Below are 21,102 nucleotides of genomic sequence, written 5' to 3'. Positions count from 1 at the left end.
CCCTCTCTGGAGACATTCCATACCCACGTGGATGTGTTCCTGTGTCGCCTGCTCAAGGTGACCCTCCCTTGTCAGGGGGTTGGCCTACATGATCTCCAGAGATCCATTCCAACCCTAATGATTTTGTGATTTTGTAATTTTGTGAACCTGGTGCAGCTCATGTCTGGTCTGTGTGCTGCCCATTTCCTGGCAGAGGAGAGCTGGGGTCAGGCTGCTGCCAAAGCCTGACACCATATGCTGTGTCCATGCTCAGGGTGCACTGAGGCTCAGAGTCCACTCTTCCCACTGCACAGAATACCAGGCTGTCTGCCACCCTGCCTTCTCTGGATGTCAGTAAATGGGACACACTGGGTTTTTTTGCAAAAGTTAGGTGTAGGCCTGGTCACCTTTAGCTGTCTGCTGTGTTCACAGGGGGTGCTGCTCACCCACAGTGGTAGAATTGCATTGCCCAATGGTAGTTTGTTTACTTTGCCATTCAGCTGGACCACGGGACGGGACATGTGAGCTACCTGTGCCGTGAATCATCTCTCAGGCAAGAACTGGGAACAGAAGCCTTTAAATTTGCATAACTGTGGTGAGCTCTGTGCTCTGCAAGGCATAAGTATTCCCCAAACCTCAGATGTGAGGGAGTGCCCTGAGAAGAAGGGCTGCGAGGCTGAAAATGAGCTGGTGCTAATAAACTTTCAGTGCTGACTCCATACAGCAATGTGTGTTTGCATCACATTCTGTTGGTATCAAGGTTTTCTCCTCCTCGTTGCTGTGTCCCTAGTTACCCTTGTTCTGGCTAACAAACACAGGATTATACATAATGGAGGTGGCTTGAGATGTGCAGTTGGTGAACAGCTGAATGAAGCTCATGTCTGGGCTATGGCGTATTTCCAGCAGTGGGTTTGTACTTGGGGCTGAGCAGTGAGGAAGTGAAGTCCACAGCAAATTTTAAAGAATAGAAATTATACAGTGTGTTTACCATGCAGATCTGGTCCATGTCACAGTGTAAGTTGTGCCTTTCCTTAAAGGAAAGATCTCTGGTTTTGATGGGCCTGTCCTTAGATACTGTAAAATCAGAAACTGTCTAAAACCTTGTGCTGTATACACATTTGTGAGCATGAAAAGCCATAGCCGTTTCCAGCAAGGAATGATCTGCAGCTGTTACATTTTAGAGGTTCTACTGCGACAACAGTTCTGCCTCAGTGTTTACACCACACCCATAGGTAAAAGGGGCACCCCATTGGCTTCTTGCATGCCAAGATAAGCAGCCCTGCCGTGTCCTCAGGGCTGCTGTAATGTGATACGGCGCTTTATGGAGTTAACCCAAGGACTGTGTAAAGAGCTAACTTGCAGCAATCTAGAAGGTATTATTATTATTATTGATTCGTGACTTCAGCTAGACAGTGTCAGAATACTTTATTACTGCAAATTGCATATTTGTAAGAGTATGTCTGAAGTACAGTCAACTAATTAGTGTCTCTTTATTTGCTTACTGTGCTTTTTCTCCTAGTTTCATTGCTCTGGTTTAACTTAGCAGGCAGCTAATCACCACACAAGTGCTTGCTTGCTCCCCCCTCCCCAGTGGGGAGGAAAGAAAAGTAAAATTTGTGGGTTGAGATGAAGACTTTTTAATAGAACAGAAAAAGAATTGATGATGATGATAATAATAATAATAGTAATTAGAATATACAAAACAAGTGATGTACAGTACAGTTGCTACCACCCAATGCCCAGCTAGTTCCTGAGCAGCAGCCCCCAGCCTACTTGCAGGTGGGTTGGTGTGAGAAGCTGAAAACTTCCTGACATAGTGTAAACCCTGCTTGCTAAGAGATCAGCATGTTGTCAACATCACTTATATCCTAAATCCAAAACACAGCATTGTACCAGCTACTAGAAAGGAAATTTAATTTTACTTCCTAGACAAAACCAGGACACGTGTACATATAGATTGTGATGGAAAATTCAACTTTTTTGTTTTATGTCTCTGTGAGTAAATGCATTCCTTATGTCATCTCGTAGCCCCAGATTTTCTTCTGCCACCCAATAGAACTTGTGTGGTAACTGTGAAGAATATCATTCATGTCTTAAAGTAACTGAGGTCACCACTGGCAGCCTTCAGAATAACACAGGAGCATCTCCAGTGTCCTGAACTAAATGTCACCAAGTGTTGGGACACCCCGAAGTGAAGGCCAGGTTTTAACAGCAGGGAGAGGGAATTTAGTAGACTGTAAGTAATTTCATGTCTGCCCTTCTGCCCTATTACCCAAGCAGACAGTCTGAGTATGGGTGAGTGATTTGTACTGGAGGAAAATCAATATGCAGAGAGGCAGGATATTAGGTTTTGAGTCAAAGAGGTGGTTTTTAACAAGTGTACTATTTTCTTCTGCTTGGTTAAAAACAAGTAGAACCTCTGATAGTTTATAATATGTTGGATTATAGTCTCAACTGTATGGATTTAAGGGATATTTCTAAATATCATTAGTGATTTAAATAATGGCATGTTGTGAGTGGTTTGGGTACAGAATACAAAAGAATTTATAAACTTATGAAAGCCATTAAAATGCATCTGATTGCAAATGAAGATAATAAAAACTTTAAACTTTATTTTCTGCAAATAATTTTTTAATGTTTTTTAACAATCTTTCTTGATTTATTGAAATTTTTTTCCAGTTATCCATTATGTTCTCTTTTAAGTGGTGGAAGTTGTATTTTTATTTAGACGTACATTTCTTTCTTGTCTCTCTAAATTGCATTTTAATGGAATTTGATTTTTCTTCTAGAATGTGCAATATTATTTGACTAATAAAGCTACCCAGAACGTAGAAGAATGAGGGAAGAAAATTTGTCAAAACAAATTTGTCCATTTGTTTTGCATTGGAAACAAGTTAATTGAGTGCATGCAGTTTCATCTAAGTCCTTCAAGATTTTAAAACTGGTAAATCTGATTTTTGCAAATGACTGCTAACCTAGGAACAAAACTGAGCAAAATAATTTGCAGTGGTTTTTTTCAGTGCCAGTTAGTTTTCCTACTTTGACTGACACAGCTGTTGATCTGATTTTAGGGAGTCATGGAACATAGAACCATAAAACAGCCTCAAGATTGCTGCCCCTTTTTCTTGTGGGGACTTCAGTTTATCTGCTAGGAATACAATATCTGCTAGGAACACAACACCACAGAGAGGAAGGAGTCCGAGTCTAGGAGGTTCCTGGAGTGTGTGGAAGATAAATTCCTAATGCAGCTGGTGAGGGAACCAAATAGGGAAGGCACCCCACTGAACCTGTTGTTTTCCAAGAGAAAAGGACTTTCGTGTGATGAGAAGATTGGAGGATGCCTTGGGCACAGTGGTCCAGAAATGATAGAGTATCAATTTTCACAGAAGTAAGGAGGGGGATCAGCAGAACTTCCACCTTGGACTTCCAGAGGGCAAATTTGGGCCTGTTTAGGAGACCTGTTAGGAGAGCCACTAGGGGGACAGTCCTGGAGGACAGTAGTGCCCAGGAAGGCTGGACATTCTTCAGGACTGAAATCTTCAAGGCACAGGAGCAGGCTGTCCCCATGTGCTGGAAGAGCCAGCAGGGAAGAAAACCAGCCTGGCTGAAGAGAGCTTTAGAGAGAACTCAGGAGAAAGAAGGAAAGGAAGAAAAAAAGCCCCAAAAGGTAGAGTTTACAGAGTCTTTGACATGTTGAGGTAAGGGCAGACTGTGCCAGATAACTCCATGGATTTTATGAGGTTATGCAGAGAGAGAATTAAAAGAGCCAAACCCCAGCTGGAACTTTATCTGGCTATTGCCATAAAAGAAAATAAAAGATGTTTCTATAGATACATCACCAACAAAAGAAGGGCTAAGGAGAATCTCCATCCCTTGTTGGTTGCAGATGTAAACATAGTGACAAAGAATGAGGGAAAGGCCAAGGTACTTCCTGCTCCCTTTGCCTCAGTCTTGACAGTGAGACTTCTCTGGATACCCAGTTCCAGAACGGAAAGTTCTCTATACCCATTTCCCTTCATGAGAGCACCTGGATTCTTGCTCAAGTATAGGTTAAGTTGACCCATACTTACATGATGACCTCTTCTTCAAAGGGACGTAAAGCTGTTAAGATTCTGCTAAGAAATCTTTTGAGAACATAACTCACACCAAGTAAAATTTTTTAAAAACCACTCTTTTAGAGAAATGAGTTTCTTTCTCTTGTTCCCAGCATACCTGATTTGGTTACATTAGTAAAAAAATCTTACTTGGCTTTTAGACCCTGGTCTATAGAATCCTGTCAGTGTTTCTTTTTGCACTTTGATCACTTAGGTATTTTAGCAGCCATGTTGAAATTTTACATGTGGCAGTTATCCAAGCTGAGTAAGACTTTTTCGCTCTGGATATCCTAATGAAGTTTGTGATTGACAAGGTGTGCCAGCAGATTGTTTATGTTTTTATGTGTTAAGGAGGGAAAATGTCTAAATGGTGATTAAACAAAAAAAAAGTTCAAGACAGTAATGAGAAAAGAGAGGCATGGTTTTCTGACCTAAATGGTAGTTAGTAGCTGAGAGAAGAAATGCAGGGAAAAAAATGGAATTGTCAGTTCTGTCCAGCAGAGATGTCCTACCTCTTTGTAGGTGTATGGTGACAGAATTGCTGTTTACAGTATCTAGTTTTCCTCGGCTGCGCAAAGAAGGCAGATAACTTATTTTTTCTTCTCTGTATGTAATTGCTGATTGTATTCTGAGTGATAATAAACTTTAGGATTTTTTGAGTTAATTTCCCATTTACTGAGTGTGTGGTGTTCTCTGTCATCTACTTGGAAAGAATGAAAAAGGGCTGCAAGCAGCTACGATACTCCAGAGTCCAGGGTGGTTTGCATCGTACCCTGGTACAGACACTTGTTTTCGCCTGGAGCTTCATGACCCAGAGCCACAGGCAAAGAGGCACTGCACATTTTCACATCATTTTGTGGAGCAGTTGCACAGATTTGTGATTGGCCTTACTAATACCTCTTTCTGGGGGGAGTTCAATTTTGGCTATTATTTCAGTGACCATGTACTGTTTTGCCATTATATTATTTAAGCTCTTTTATATATATTGCCTTATTCTGTCAGAATCATGTATGCTTGAATAGGGATGTCAGTATTTTGAGAGTATAAAAGTTTTTTAATGGAAATATATGCCATTTTTGGAAAATCTTGAGGTATAAGAACATGGTTTTGGATTGGGTCTGACAGTATTGAAGTATTTCCATTTGACTTCAGTATTGTATGTGTATAAAATATTTTGGAAAGACAGCCAAAGCACTCTATTTCAAAAATGTCAAAACATAGCCATTAGTTACCCTCAGAACATATTGCTCTGAAGTTTTAAAATTAATGGAAACAGTTTTATCAAATACTTTGATTTCTTAATGGTAACATTACCTCACCGAAAGTCATAGCATCAAAATTCTGTTGATCTTGTTCATTAGGAGTTGTTATCTTTGGTTTAAAAGTTCAAGGGTGTCATTTTCCAAATACATTCACTTTACCCTTGTAAATTTACACTCTTCCTAAACAATTAATGATATCTGTGCATCAGGTCTGATGTAATTTTCTTGGTTTCTTTTTTATTTTTCCTTTTTTTTTTTTTTTTTTTTTTTTTTTTGCAGAGCAGAATTTTGAGCAGTAGTAACTTAGAGGGAAGGTTTGGAGCACATACAGAGTTCTGGAAAAATTGAAATTTAGTATTTGGAAGACAAATGGATGGGGGCTTCCTCAAAAGACTGATCTACTGTTTTGGTTATTTTATTTTAGTAAAGGCACCCAAAATGAGTAAATCTGCTGTGGCCGCTTGTTATTCTTTGTGTAGCGTAGCACAGAAGAACAAGGATATATTTCTTTTTACATAAGATTTAATTACCAGTAGTGTTTGTTAGAGAACTAATGAGAGTAATAGAAAAAATGCTGCCTCTGGCAGTGGCTCATACCATACACATATGCTTATGATTTCTGGTAAATGAAAAGCACTTTATAATGTAGCTGTAGTATTAAAAATGGATTAAAATGCTGTCTCGGCTAACCTCCTCCTTGCCTTCCTCTTGGATGTGGCTTTAACACTTAGTTCCTCTGTCTTCATCTCTATGCTGCCCATGGTGAAAACATGCTGACCTGCTAACATCCAGATGATTCAAGATACAATAGACACAGGCTATTATAATTTCAAGCGGTCTTTAGAAGATCAGCATTCTGAATTTTAAAAAAATATTAAAGTAATTTAAAAAAGAGAAAACTGCAATTGACAAGGCTATGTTTAGAACCACTTGCTGCAGTAATGGGTGGCAAGGATGCTCTCTGAACTACCTCTTCAATAAAGCTCTTCCCATGAGTTTTTGGGTTCGCTCACTAACAAAATACAGTCCTAGATTATACATAGTTCTCTTCTTTCCAAAAAAAAAAAAGTGAGGATCAGAGGAGACTATCTTGGTTATTTCCTTGTGTTTATGAATACTTAAGCCAATTGTTCCAAGACTGTTTTGCACAGAACTCAGTACAAAAGTGTCATTAGTGAGAAATATTCTTGGGGATTCTTCTTGATACAGTTTTTTCTCAAGAATGAAGATGCCACAAGTCATCCAGACAATATTCTGGCTAGGTGGCTGTGGTACTCACATGCCCTCTGAACAGAGAGAAGCTGTGAGACAAGCCGAGAAGAAGGAAAACACAATTCTTATCTCACTTGCTGTGCCTGAGTTGTGCTAAAGTAGAATGCAATATGGAGATTGTTTACCCAAAGTGAGGATGTTTTGTTCCCTTGGCCTGTCAGGGCCAAGAAGCGTGTGCGACGTGGGACAGTCATGAGAGAAGGAGAGATGAGTTCAGTTCTGTGCAGTTGTGAGCAAGAGTGAGTGCATGACAGATTCAGTTTGGATGAAATGTACATAGTGTAGTATAATAAAGTAATTCATTAACCTTCTGATAATAGAGTCAGATGCATCATTCCCTCTTCCTCGCCAACATTGGAGTCTTCTCTGATTTACAGTAGCTGGCATTTTTTATGGCCTTTTTCCCTTACCTTTTTTTCTATTCTAGTCTATTCTATTATATTCCTTTTTATGTGCTCTCCATATAAAATTCTAACATTCTTCTCAGGATGCAATGCAACCGAGCATTTATTATGATAAAAGAATTTAGTCGAGTTCAAATGCTTTCTTCTTGAACCGAATGTGCCTGAAATAAAATCCTTAAAGCATTCTTCAGGAAAATTTGAAGGTCCAGTGCTGGGAATGGTATTCAGAGACTCAGGACTGAGTCCAATACTTACACTTTCTTTAGCATTATGTTTGTTACAAAGTCTTGGGAAAAGCTATTGCTTAGATACTTTTTTTTTTTTTTAACTTTTTAAATAAATAGCAATTGGTTAAATCTCATTCTAGTTTCTAAAGAAGCCTATGCACAAAGTAATTATTATGTGTGTGTATGCATATATGAATGTATTGGTATCAAGAAGGCTAGAATTCACTTCTGCTCAATCCCAGTAACTCTTGCAAAATCCCTGTTTAAAGCAAGCTGTGAATCCACTGTGGAGACTACAGAGTATATGATGGGTATGTTAGTCTTATTAGAAACTAATGTCCATCAACAGGTCTTGACAGTCCTTCTGAGTCTGCTTGTCTGGCATATCCTGGTCTGGAACCATTAAAGACCTGTTTGTAAATCATTAGCTCGTTTAAAAGTAATATTGTCTTACTTTTACTGCCTGAGAAAGTGTGTGTCTGAAAAAAATAAAAGTTAAAATATTTTCCTGAGACTGTAGTTTATTCTAGTATATTGTTAGTAATCACTAGTTCTTTATGATAGCGAAGCTTTTATAATTAAACTTCTGTGACTTTTGGTGCTTATGAAAATAATTTGTTGTTTCACAAAAGTTCAGTCTTTACAGAGTTGTCTGTCTCTGTCTTGCACAGGGTGTGATTTCTGCTAACTAGGATTTGCCTGCAGGATACACATGGCATTGTTGCTTGGTAGTGTTTATTTACAGGCATTATATGTTTCCCCAACAAACATACAGATTATCACAATACTCACTTGTAGTCACACACAGATGCAAACATCCATTTATTGTTTGCCTAAGCAGGAGGGAGAAATGTGTGTGCAGATTTCCACAGAGCCTTGGTGTTGGAGAAAATTGGTTTATCTTGTGAGGCTTACGCATTGTGTGAATGTTAAATTTCTGCAGACTATGTTGAAATAGCAATGAAAGAGCCAAATGTGGCTGGGGTGGGGGGTTGGGGGTGTGGTTCAGAACCGTCATTTATTTGCATTGTTAGTCACAGTTAAAAGCAGGGAAACTAAAAGTGGAAGGGGCCAGGTACAAACCATCACATTTCATAAAGTTTCAGATTGAATCACTAATAGAATTCTTTGTGAAACAATAATTCATTCATCCATCCATCCAAATATATTGAGTGTTTTAATTTATTTAAATAACACCAGACTGCCTCTTTCTCAGGAAAATGCTTTGAAGTCAGTACAGCTCAAATGAAATGCATAATGCAGTCCTTGAAACTTATAGCTTGAATTATACTGACAATGTCAAATTGAACTGTATTGTGTTGCCATGGAACTAACCTGCTACTAAGTTGCAGAAAACATCTTTGACTCATCTAAAATATCACAGAATTTTTCTAGTACAATAAATTAGCAAATAGGTTTTCAAATTAATGGCCTTCATATGTAAACTAGTTTTGAAGGGAGGAACATTGATTGATTGATCTAAGTAGTTTATCACTGGCCAAAATAAATTAGATGTCTCACTCAGAATGGTTTTTTCCCTGATCTGACTAATTTACAGTATGAAAATAAATGTTCAAGTGTTTTGTTTACACTACAATAATAAGCAATGCATTTCATGTAGAACACTAAATAAGCTTCTTGATTTCCAGAGCTATTGAGCACATTTCTTTACTACATTTAATTTACTATTTTCAGTTCATAATTTATATTCAAAATTGCTGCCCATTATTTGCAGATTTTGCATGGAAATACGAATATTTATCAAACTGCTGGTGGCACTCTCACAGTCACTTCCAAAAGCCAAGGCAGCATGGGATAAAGATAGTCCTATAAGTTACAGCAATACAGGGTTGGACATAAAAGTATACTATACATATATCTGTACAGAACTCCTTGTTACTAATCTGCAGGGACTTTGAGGCATGGTTCTGGGCTTTTATTTCCCAACAAGTTGTTGAAACTCTTGAAGGAGAAATTCTCCATCAGTGCAAGTTATTGCTGCCATTAGCTGGGAACCTTGTGCTTCTGCAGCTTGTGTTGGTAATTTGTTCCTAGATTGGAAACTTTTTCTGCTGCTCTGTGAGAGTGGAAGGTCATGTCTCGTGTGAAAGGGAAGGTAATCTGCCCTAGTCATAAAATGTTACGCTGAAAACCTTATGATAAGTATATCACTCCTATTACCTCTTTTCCTCTCCTAATACCTCCTGCAGTAACCGTAGCCAGGACTTGTCTGAGTTACTGAGTTTTAAGCCAGATGTTAATTCCACATTTAGAGTAAATATTATCTGAGAAGAAATTCTTGCAGCTAGCAGCCATGTGCTTACGGGAGGAAAAGGAGGTGGTGTTTACTCTATGTTTTCTTTTCCCTTGCTTGCCGACAGAGGACAGAGACAGTGCAACCTCACTCATGTGAGTGACTATTTCTCTGTAACTTTTAATTAGCTATTGAGTATTATCTGGGGGTTTTTGTAGCCCATTTTTGGCTTAAAATGCAGAATTTTTTTTATATTTAAATGTACCAATCTGAACCTAGTCTTATTAAATAGAATGTGTAGAGATATAGAAATATAATATGGTAATCTTTTTTCATTTTCAGTGTGAGACTCCTAGAGAGAGTGTTGAGAGGTTGACTGGAAGACACTTTAAAAATTATTGACCTTAGCGTAGCCTCACCTGTAAATTTTAATGTCTATATGTAGCGTACTTGGGCTTGCCTAGATTAAAAGGTTTGTCAATGCTTCTTTTCTTTAAAAAGGAAAATTGACTGATCTATCTTCCTGAATACTTCTGATCTCCTTTTCTGTTACAGTAGTTAAGCTGTTTAAGTGCACAAAAGATCTGTCAGCAGGTTTATTGAATGACTTCTGTTCACTAGACTAGAATACCTTGAGTTTTAAATTTTATCTCATTTTTCTGTCTGATATTAAAATATATCTTGTCAGTTTAAAGTATTGCATAGTATGCTGGGATCTACAGTTTGGACAGTAGGAGTGTATGCACCACAATTTTAGAGGTGGAGCTCATATATAGCCCAAAGTAAACATTTTGGCTGGTAGCTGCTCTTTGCTTCGTGTTTGCCAGATAGATTATCTATTCTACATTTTTTTTAGAGTAACTGTAGAAAAAATAGGAAAAAGCATGGAACCCTTTTTTCTTTCTTTCTTTCTTTTTTGTGAAGTAGCTTTGAACAACGTTGTGTTACTTCACTTAGGTTTTAGTATTGCTTGATTCCTGTTTTACTTCTGGACTTCAGAGAAATGCATAGGATCTATAGGTCCTGAGAAGCTGAATTTACTTTACCGGAGCTAGTGGAGGTCTTGGGTATGTCTTATCTGATCACCATCATGCCCTAAGAGCTGTGGACATATTTTTCCATAACTTCCCTGCCAAGGGTCTGGCTTTTTTAAGTGCTCCCTTGTGCTGGTAGCACCTGGGAGGTGAGAGCTCTGGAGTGCAGAAAGTCGTGGTGGGCAGTTCTGGCACGTTATGCCAGGTGCACAGGGGTGCTGCATTATTTATGGGGATGAAGATCAGCTGTGCCTGCCTGAAAACCTCAAATGTGCCTCACTGCATGGTGCATCAGTCATTCAGCTTTACCCAGCAGAATATTCTCTTTCCTTCAATCCTTGCCTCTGTTCACCATGGGTCCTACTGCTCTTTTTTCATGTGAGAAGCTGCATCTGGTTTCTTGTGGGGGATGAAGTGATACCCAGAGGTTTCCTTTGCATTTCTGGGTTACTGTTCTACTCAGGATGGGGATTTTAGCCTCTTTTTCTTTGGTCCTGATGTAATCATCTCTAAAGTCTGCGAAGATTTCCATATCCTGTAACTAACTAGAAAGGATACAGAAGGAGATATGTAGTTCACTTAACTTTGTCTACCTTAGGTGGTGTTCATAGCGTACAAAGTAACACGCATTTCTTTTTTTCTAAGCCTTTGGTAATAATCAGAGTAGTCTGGATCTGAGCTTCCTCAAACATTACATGCATTGTCCAAAGGCATTTATTTACAATCCCAAATGTCTGAAAACAATATTAAACACTCTGTTGTATGCACAAAGTAGGATGCTGATTGTATTACAAATCCCAAATTGACTTTTTTAGGCTCTAGATTTGACTAATGGGCTTTGCATATATTAGAATTTTATGTGCTGCTAAGTAATTTCAAATATCCATCATTGGTGTCAAAACTGATGTAAATTTGCTAAACTAAACATGCAGTGCTTTCCTATAAATGAGGGAAGGTCACTGAGCCAAATGGTGGTAGCAAGTCCAGTGGGGGCAATGTTTGTCATTACTGAGTCATAAGGAACAAGGATTTTTGGATAAGCTTTAAAGCTGATAGAAATGGATGAGAGAATAAATTTTGGATAGTAACTTAAATATTTTAAATCCTGTAACTTTTAGTATGTTGTATATAAACAGAGCAGATGGTATGTTACTTTATGTGGGTTGTTTAATAAATTGTATTTGTGGTTTATTGTTGCCTTGTGAGATAACCCTATCTCACAGCTAAAGGTCCTATTAGATAGGACCCTATCTAATTTCAATACAGTTTCTTCCACTTGGACCTATGATGTTTACATCCTTCTGTATCAGAAATCTCAGGTTTACTTGAGCAAAAATCAAGGGAAAAAATTAGCTGTCTTTATTGCTAGAAGGCAAGGATCACTTTTGCAAAGTAAAACTTTGTTAGAAGTCTGTTCAGTATACTGAAAATTACTAGTCTGTCAAAATGACCAAAAAACCTTTACCTCAAATGACCTTCAGAGAACTGTTTCTCTAAGTCTTTTGTAAGTCAAAATATCTCATTTCTTTTAAAACTGTATACTGTTAATATATTTCTGATACTTGATCCTTTTTCTCTTCTAAGGAACTGGCATAATTTCCATATTAAAATGTGTCCTGTAACTAAATATTACTATACTTTCAGAAATAATGCTGTGCTTCAGAAATGTCCAATCAAAATCTTGTCATCATCCAGACCAACCATACTGCTGTCCAAGTAGTTAGAATATTCCAAGACTTTATGTCCTGCTGCTTAATTAAAATAAGCTTAGCAACTATTGCTTCATCAAAGGCAGATCTTTTTCCACTGTCAAGTGTGAAATACTTGCATCCAGAAAGGCTGATTAGCACCCAGTGCTTCCCTAAATGAAATCACCAAGAGATACAATATGTTTAGCCCTCTTCAGGGTACCCAAATCACAGGATCACAGAATCTGGAGAATTGGCATGAGCCCACAGGGATCATTGAGTCCATCTACTGGCTCTGCACAGAACCATCCCCAAGACTCACACCGTGTGCCGAAGAGCACTGTCCAAACACTTCTTGAGCTCTTTCAGGCTTGGTTCTTTGACCACTGCCCTGGGGAGCCTGCTCCAGTGTCCAAACACCCTCTAGGGGAAAAGCATTTTTCTAATATCCGGTCAAATCTCCCCTGATAACTCCAGGCCATTCCCTTGACTCCTGTCACTGGCCACCACAGAGAAGAGATCAGTGCCTGCCCCTCCTCTTTGCCTCACAAGGAAGATGTTACTGCAATGAGGTCTCCCCTCAGTCTCTTCTTTTCCAGGCTGAACAGACCAAGTGACCTCAGTCACTCCTATACAGCTTCCCCTCACAGCCCTTCGCCATCTTTGTTGGCCTCCTTTTGATGCTCTCTAATAGCTTAATATCTTTGTTGTGGTGACTAAAACTGCACACAATATTCAAGGTGAGGCCATACCAGTGTAGGGAGAGCCTCTAGCCATGCTGAAAAGAGAAATGTTGGTCAAAGCACTGGACTAAAACTAATCTTTCCAGAAAAATATTGTAGTGGCTATGCACAGCAGGCCATGCCTTTTTTATGAACTGTTCAGAAACAGCAGCACAGCAAATGGAGTGGTATATATCTGTCTCAGAAGGAAGAAGAGAAAACCAGCCTTGTCAGGTTTTGAACTTGTCATTTCAAGGCCTTCCCTGCCTGGTAATTGGACTGCTGAGCTACCCTGGTATCCTGGTTGTAGAGCTGCTGGCAAGGGCTTGGCAGTGATAGCTCAGCAGAGAGTTATTACTCATTTCAGGCCATCAGGACACTTTTCATCTGTAGCAAATTTAGGTTATAGTTCCTGTAGCACATCCTTGCCTGGTGCCTCGTTAACTGAACAACTTGTGCAGTTGGGTCCTTCACTGATAACCCTCTTTTTTAGCCTCTTCTGTGATAGAACATTGAAATTGGAACTCCAATTAAGATTAAAAGAATGCTTTCATTTGGACATCTTCACTTTTTTTTTTTTTTAACCCTGACCTCCTGAAAAGCACTCCCTTCTGCAGAGATTCCTTACACTTAGAATTAAGCCAATAACTGTTTGTATTTTAGAAATATAGCCACAAAAATGTATGCTTCAGTGAATTGCAAAAATAATCATAGTTAACTATGGATAGCACTGATAGTGTTCTGGGAAGAAGAAAGTCTTTGCAAGCAGAGCTGTGTGCCCTGGCAGCAAGGAAGACCAAGAGCATCCTGAGATGTATCAAGAGTTGCTCAGCCAGCAGACTGATGGGAGGGAGATCACATCTGGACTTCTGCATCCAGTCTTGCCCTCCTCAGCCCCCCAGCAGGAAAAGCACAGACAGTCTGTAGGCAGCCCAGCAGGAGCTACCAAGGGGGCTGAAGCACTTGTCCTGTGAGCAAAGGCTGAGGGAGCTGGTCTGGTTCAGCCTGGAGAAGAAACAACATTGAGGGACCCTGAAAGCAACCTGTATCTCAAGGTATCCAAAGGGGCCTGATAGGAGAAAAACTGGCAGCAGATGTAAAGTGCAGGAAGAGAGGCTCTTCAGACTGCCTTAAAGGAAAGTTTTTTTTCCCTACAAGGGCAGTCAAGCAACTGGGTTTGTTTTCCGGGCAAGGTGGTCTGGTCAACGTCCTGTTTGTCAAGATTTGTCTGGACAAAGCTGTGAATAATCTGATCGGATGCCATCACTGACCCTGCTTTCAGGAGGGGGTGGGACTAGAGACCTCCTAGACACATTTCCAATGTGAATAAATCTGTGATCCTGTTGGTCAGGTGGTCATCCATGCTCTCTGCTTTGAAATGGGTACAGACACAAACTCATGAGAGGATAAAGTCAGAAAAAAGTTCTCATTTTCTAAAAACATCCACAAGTCTTTCTCTAAAAATCTAAGGAGGCTATTTTGGGTTTAGGTTGAAAAAAGAAAATGAAAGGAAACTCCTGGAAAAGGTTCAAGTTTTTATTAGATGTTTTGATATCTGGGATGCAAAATTGCTTTAGAAATAAGCTACAAATCCTTGTATCTGATCATACATGTATTATATGCACGGTGTTACAGTCACCTTCTCTCAAATGTATTTTCTAGTGTTCATCAGTCTTTATTCCTATTCTCTGTTCTTTTGGGTTAATCCTCTCTCATAAATTATCTCTAGTGCTGTTCTATTCCGGACATACTTCTTAGCAATTGCATTGAAATTTATGTTTTGTATGTTAGCAGAGAAACCAAGTAGTGGCTGGTAGGTTTCTTTCTGTAGGCTTTTTTTGAAGACTGTCTAGTGACTGTGTTTTCTTAGAAATTCAAGAAAATAATACAGAGTTTACCAGCAGTCTAATTTTTATTTTTCTTTACTCTTCCTTCCTCCTTTCCCAGCATCCAGCCACCACCCTGACACCCCCAAAGAAATCCTGGTTGCAAGAACAGGCTTTGCTTTGAATTTAGAAAACAGGCAGATGTAGTTGTTGTTGTTGTTCTGTAACTTGAAGTGGCAGTGCTGAAAGTGTGTTTAGTGATGGAGTTTGAGGGACAATTTGTTGATAAAATGTTGTGTTCACATCCCTCTGTTGGTCTTGGGTTTAATTGGACCAGTCACAGCTACTTCCCTGTGAGTTACTTGCCTCTCGGTCTCAGACACGCACCTGTTGTCAAGTGTTACTTTTTTTTAGTGTTAGATAGTGATTTCATGCAGGTTTTGTTTCGCCTTAATTGGTGCCTTTCAATGAGACATTCATAGAAGAAAAAATATTGTAAATACATACATACACATATATAGGGAAATATACATGTGTGCACATATATACATCTAAATAAGCATTTCTTCAGAAGTAATTCTGTACATGAAGACATCTTCACTAGTAAAACTTTACTGTGAGCTAAAATTATTTTTCTGCAGATAATTAAAAAACTTTCCCTTTTTAAATGATATGTAATGCTGAAAATTTAGTTGGGCAGCTCTCATCTAGTGCACATTTTGCTAGTAATAATGGGAAATTCTGAAAATTCATCCTGTTGTTACCATAAGTTAATAGATGTTAGTTGGAAGGCAGCAGTGGTAAGAAAATATAGTTCAGTTAAGGCAAAGAGACGTTTTATGAAAAGGGTCCCTCACTTGATGTAATGCTACTCTATGATAAATTAGCATCTCACTTTTGCACATTGTGTCTTGAAATGAAAGCATCATAGTCTTCATTCCAGAGCTGTTAATCCCAGCGGGCTTTCTAGAGCTTGGCTACTTCTTGCCTGCCTTTATTTATTGAATATAACTGAAGCTAATAAGGAAAAATGCATTTTACTCTGGACCTTTTTCGAAAGCCTTGATTATGAATATTCTAACCTGGTGGCCCCTTCCCTTGTGATCTCCTTTGCTTGCACAGATTGTGTACCACAGCTGTCTGTCCTCTTCTGTCTTCACTTTTGTGCAGGCTCGATGGCCAACAACTTGTAATAGCCATTGTGTTCCGCAGTGTGGTGCCTGTGACTATGATGTGACCTATTAATATGTTGCACTTGTTGACAGGCACAAAGCCAAGATGTCACCGTGTTTGTAAAAATGTCTTGGAAAGATGACTTAAACTTTTAGTGTGTTGTGATACTGCTGAATGCAAAGTGGTGCTGAGAAAAACATTGCTTGGCCAGGTTTATTTTGAAAGCTCGGAACTGTGTACTTAAGCAAGTATGTTTGTGTGACATTTCAGCTTCTTTTCATTTAGCGGAACACAAAGATTTTTTGGTTTTTTGGTCAGGCTTGACATAAGTAAACATTTTGAAATAAAATATATAAGTCCTCAATCAGTTATTATTTTCTGAAGTACCTGGATTGTGATTTCATTTTTCATTAGTAGTCGTTGTTTCAGATTTACTTCTTGTAGACTTCATTTTCATGAGGACACATTAGGCTTTTCATTGTGCTTCAGGGAAGAAGAGAGAGGAGCTCTTTGAAGGTAGAGTATTGGGCCAAAGACTGCTTTCTCTTTAGTTTTTACTATTATTATATTATTATTTGGCAGCACTGTAGTCTCATAACATTAGCAGGCAGTGCCCAGTGCATGAGAGTCTGTGGTAATGTTTTGGCCCTGGCCTTGTTCTCATATTAACGCCGAACCACTCCTGCTTTCTGCTGATGTGCATCTGTTGCCTTGTGTCACCATCTACCTGCAGTGGCTTTGGTCTGCAGCCATCACACCGAATCTACTGCCCATCGAGGACATCATTTTGGTTTAATTGGGAATTAATTGTGTGACAGATGCACGTAAGTAGGGATCACAAGAGGTGTTTTGAGCGTGCATATGTATGAGAGCACTGAGTGAATATATTCAACTGTACACTCTTGCTTAGGTCCTGCTGTCATTAGTCACTGGAGGAGTCTTTGCAGAAGATAAAGTGAAAGATGTTCTCTGTTCAAATTTCACTGCACTTGGATGATAAAAGCAAAATACCTTGTTATGTTTTTCAGCCATTTTTCAATATCTGTTTTCAAAAAATGGATGAGAAAAATAATGAATGGTGAAATGTAGTTTGAGATTTAATTTAAATGAATTTTCCTAAGGAATACTACTGCATTGGGAGCTAGGCTTTTCCCACAGGTCTTTGGGAGCTCTTTGAGTGTACTGTATCCAAAATTGCTTTCCTATTCTGTTTCTCTGGAGAGTTGGATTGGTACCTTCTGACTGAAAGGTCCTCTTTGTTTGTGTGACTTGCTTGGCCTTTCCAATGGGATCAATTGCAAACTCTATCCATCAAAAAAGTACTGCTGTATTCCCCCCTCCTCAGTGATGTTGCTTATCCAGTTTCATGGAGAGCTGATGAAGCTCACTAATCTGCAAAAAAAGCCCAAAACAACTAAAAATGAAGTTAACTCTTGTAGTAGGTGACCTTCTATTTCCCAGGTTGGACTGGCTCAGCTGGGGCCAAATATCAGACTGACTGTGCTGGTCTAAAGGGGACAGACGGAGAGTTTGTGTCTGCCAGGGCAGTGAAATTGCAATAGCTCCTCTTCACATTGGCTTAGACTTGTTGCAGTTCCTTTGTGCCCCTTTGGGTAAATAATCATCCATAAGGTACAGCCATCACTTCACTTGCCAGCCTTCTTTTCAGCTCTCACGCTGTCTGCAGATAGTGCTTCTTTTAGGATAATGTAAAGTTTTATGAAGACAACCATGCATTCACAGCCACTGGCATTTCTAGGTGTGCCTTCAAATGTCACAGGTTTGGGTTAGGTGTGTTACACTCATTGAATTGAAAATACACTCCATTAGAGCAGCTGATCAGCAGACCAGTCTTCATCAGCCAGAAGATCTCTGGGAGCAGTGCTCTGTAAAAAACCCCAAACAGATACTTGTCTGAATGAACAGGTTATTCTCAAACATGTGTTGCTTACACACACTACTGTGCTTTCAGAAGGGCTTAGTTTTCCATAATCTTGAAGCAATATTGCATTTTTTTATGGTAGATTTAGCTTTTAATGCAATCTCAGTTCAGAAACTGTTGAAATGTAGACAGTGTTGAGGTGCTGAATTGACACTGCTCACAACTGTTGTTGCATAGAAGAAGCTGTTGTTTAAAAGAAAAAAACACACACACACACATCCAAAAAAAAAAAGCCTTCCTGTATATTTATATCTTGGCTTAACACTTTTTACATAATTTTAGAGAATTTGAATGTTGGTAAAATATTCCCTGACACCTCTCAATGGGGAAGAAAGGATATTTAACAGTCATTATAGTATTGGGTGTGAGCTTTGAATTGAGCTCATCCTTCTTTTAAGTGATACATTAAATCTCAGTGTAACTTTGGTAAAGAACGGTGCCAAACTATAGAGCTAATCTTTGAAGTGTGTTTAGAGATATGGATTTAGTGTAGAATTGTGTTAAAGCCTATGTAAAGTAACTTTCTTTGGGTGTTAAAACTCATGAAGTTTAAAAAATTAGAAGGTAAAAAAATAGAAGGCAAAAACAGTGCAACTTTGTGATTATAGATTAAAATTGTTCTGTTTTCTCTGTACATTTCTTTCTCAACAATTGTTGAGTATAATTAGAGGAAGAGAGAGAAAATAGAACAATTAACACACCACATGTACAAAACAAAACAAAAAACCCACCTCCAGTCTGTAGGTGTTATACTGAACAACATTTGGTTTTGTCCCGTCTTTTTTATGTAGATAGCATTTACTCATTTATATTGCATTTTGAAAGAGACTTGTTCCCACTAATAGATACATGCTGTTGTTGTTGTTTTTTCTTTTAAGCTAAATATATATATGTTTATTGTTGTATCTCTTGGAAACCTGTTCTTTCTTTCAAAAAATATTACATGTTTTGCGCAGTTTAACCCTACATATGTGTATGGGGTGATTTGAAGTCTCTCCATTATCAAGCAACAGAATTACACTATGTATTAATGATTTGGGGTTGTTTCTTTTCTGGAAGAAATAATCAGCTTCCCCTTCATGTCTTGCTAGGACAACAGCTGCAGATGAGATTGAGCTTCCATATTTAATACATTCTATTAACTTCACACATCCAAACACACACTGGCTCACTCCGTCATGCACCCCAGTGTCACATTAGAGGTGAGCAGGCCCTAATTAAAAGCATGCACCATCTGCCAGAGTGTGGTGGCAGAGTGGCACTCCACAGCCATCCTGATTCCTGTGATTGAAATGTATTATTTATGAGCTCAAAGACAAAATACCTACTTGGCTGGTGAAAGCTGCATTAGGAGCTGGATAGCACCATCTAATGGAATGGAGTGCCACTGGCTATTCATCTTTCCTCTTCTTCCTCTCTCCTCAGTCTTCTCCCCCAATAATTTTATTTTTCAGTCTTGTCCATGGATTTTTTCTGATAGTGTTTCAGACAATTTTGTCTCTCGTGTTCCACTTTTATACAAGATTGGAAAGGGTTGTTGAAATATTAAACTAACTGTGGGGGAATTTTGCAGCCTTTTGTTTCCTTCCAGTGCCACACATCGGGTTTTACTTTCTGTATTAAAAGTGATACTGATGTGATGTGGTGGTACAGAGGAACACGAGGAAGATAAATGAGCAAGATCAGTTTACTGATCTTTATTTCTCCAGTTCCTCCCAAGGACCCATGTAATGGAAGTATCTTCTGCTCCATCTGAAAATTTTATTTTCATATGGAAATTGGCCCTGATTGGCGGGGGGAGTGAAGGCAGGATGACAATACGCTACAGACTGTGTGAAAGTTTTTTACTGTGTTGAAAAGAAAGGGCAGGATTTGGGGAAAGCCGCAGCTTTGGACCTTCCTCTCTGCCAGCAGAGATCATAACCTCTTCCAGCTTGCAGAAATCATGTTCTGTTATTGCTTCTTAGCGGGGAAATGGATGAGGAAGTGTTGGACTGAGGGGTGAAATGCACCTCATCAGGAGAGGAAAAGGGTGACAGGAAGGAACCTTTTTTGTGTTAATTGGTCCATCAATCTACTTTTGTTGATTACCAGATTACAACACTGCATCTAGTAGAAATGTATATTGTGACAATGGCCTTTTGGATATGCAGGTTAAGAATAGTCACGCTGATTCAAAATAATCTGGGGAATGATTTTCTGGTCCTTAGTCTTTTGGTAATGTTCATTGAGTTTCATCCAGCAGTACATCCAGCTTCAGCACAAACAAGCAGTTATGACTGGACTGAAACTTGAAATATGACATTTTTCTACAGTAACATCAAATTGAATCACTTTTTTTAAAATTACAGGATCTGGTTTCTACTTCAACTCGGGCAAGACAAAACCCTGAATAAAATTATATGTGTCTAAAACTGAGCTAAATAAAGAAATATATATATATATATATATATATATATATGGGAGGTGTGCATTTTATTTTTTGTATCAGCATGTTTTAAAGAATGTTGAAATGACGTAAATCATGGCATGTCTATGAATACATGTCCTCTTATTGTTTGTGTTTAGAACATACGCCATCAGAAGGATAAAAGATGCCTTTAGAGAAAACAAGAACGTAACAGACTCTGAAAAAATAGAAGAACTACTGAATAAAGCCAAAATAAACCTACAGGTTATTCAACGGCAGGTAAGTTAATTTCTCTAATTTTTTATGGAAGTTGTTCACTACTCATTTAACTGTCTTATGCCACTAGAGATAAAAAAAATATTTCCATGCTAAAAACATCTCTAAATGAACATCAGTTTTTGTCTGAACTTATTTGTCTTTCATCATAGGTTCAGAGGGGTAACTTTGACACTGACTCAAAATAGTCTCACTTTCTTCTGTTTGTTTTTTCCCATCTCCAGATACAGTGCTAGAATAGTAACAGAACAAGAAAATCCTGAAATGAATTAAATAAATGCTGGCTAAATGTGTCCAAACAGGGTGATAGGTTCTTCTTTGGAAAATTTGAGTCACTGGCAATATTTTTCTTCAAACTTGTCTGAGTAGCATTTATAGCATCTCTGTTCCTTCCACTAGGTACCATGTTGCTAAGAAATGAAGTAGACTTGGTTGAAACTTCAGATAATTTTTGATTTCTCCTTCATACCCACTGTCTATCTAAAGTGACCACTAAAAATTGGAAGAAAGAGCTCAGTAGTACTTTTATTAAACATTGA

The 21,102-nt window shown here is 38.6% G+C and overlaps 1 protein-coding gene across 1 annotated transcript in view; it reads left to right on the top strand.

Moving 5' to 3' along the window:
• The window catches only part of LYRM4 (LYR motif containing 4), an 85,953-nt gene that overhangs the window by 1,002 nt on the left and 63,849 nt on the right, over window positions 1–21,102 (top strand). Inside the window, exon 2 of the mRNA XM_084215684.1 lies at window positions 20,446–20,566. Within this exon, the coding sequence (XP_084071810.1) occupies window positions 20,446–20,566 (121 nt within the window). The remainder of the gene's footprint in view (window positions 1–20,445; window positions 20,567–21,102) is intronic.

This window comes from Fringilla coelebs, assembly GCF_963513975.1.
Source record: "Fringilla coelebs genome assembly, chromosome: 1".
In the NCBI taxonomy this organism is placed as follows: domain Eukaryota; kingdom Metazoa; phylum Chordata; class Aves; order Passeriformes; family Fringillidae; genus Fringilla; species Fringilla coelebs.
Note: the sequence above shows the minus strand (reverse complement) of the source record. Positions and strands in the feature narration are given on the sequence as shown.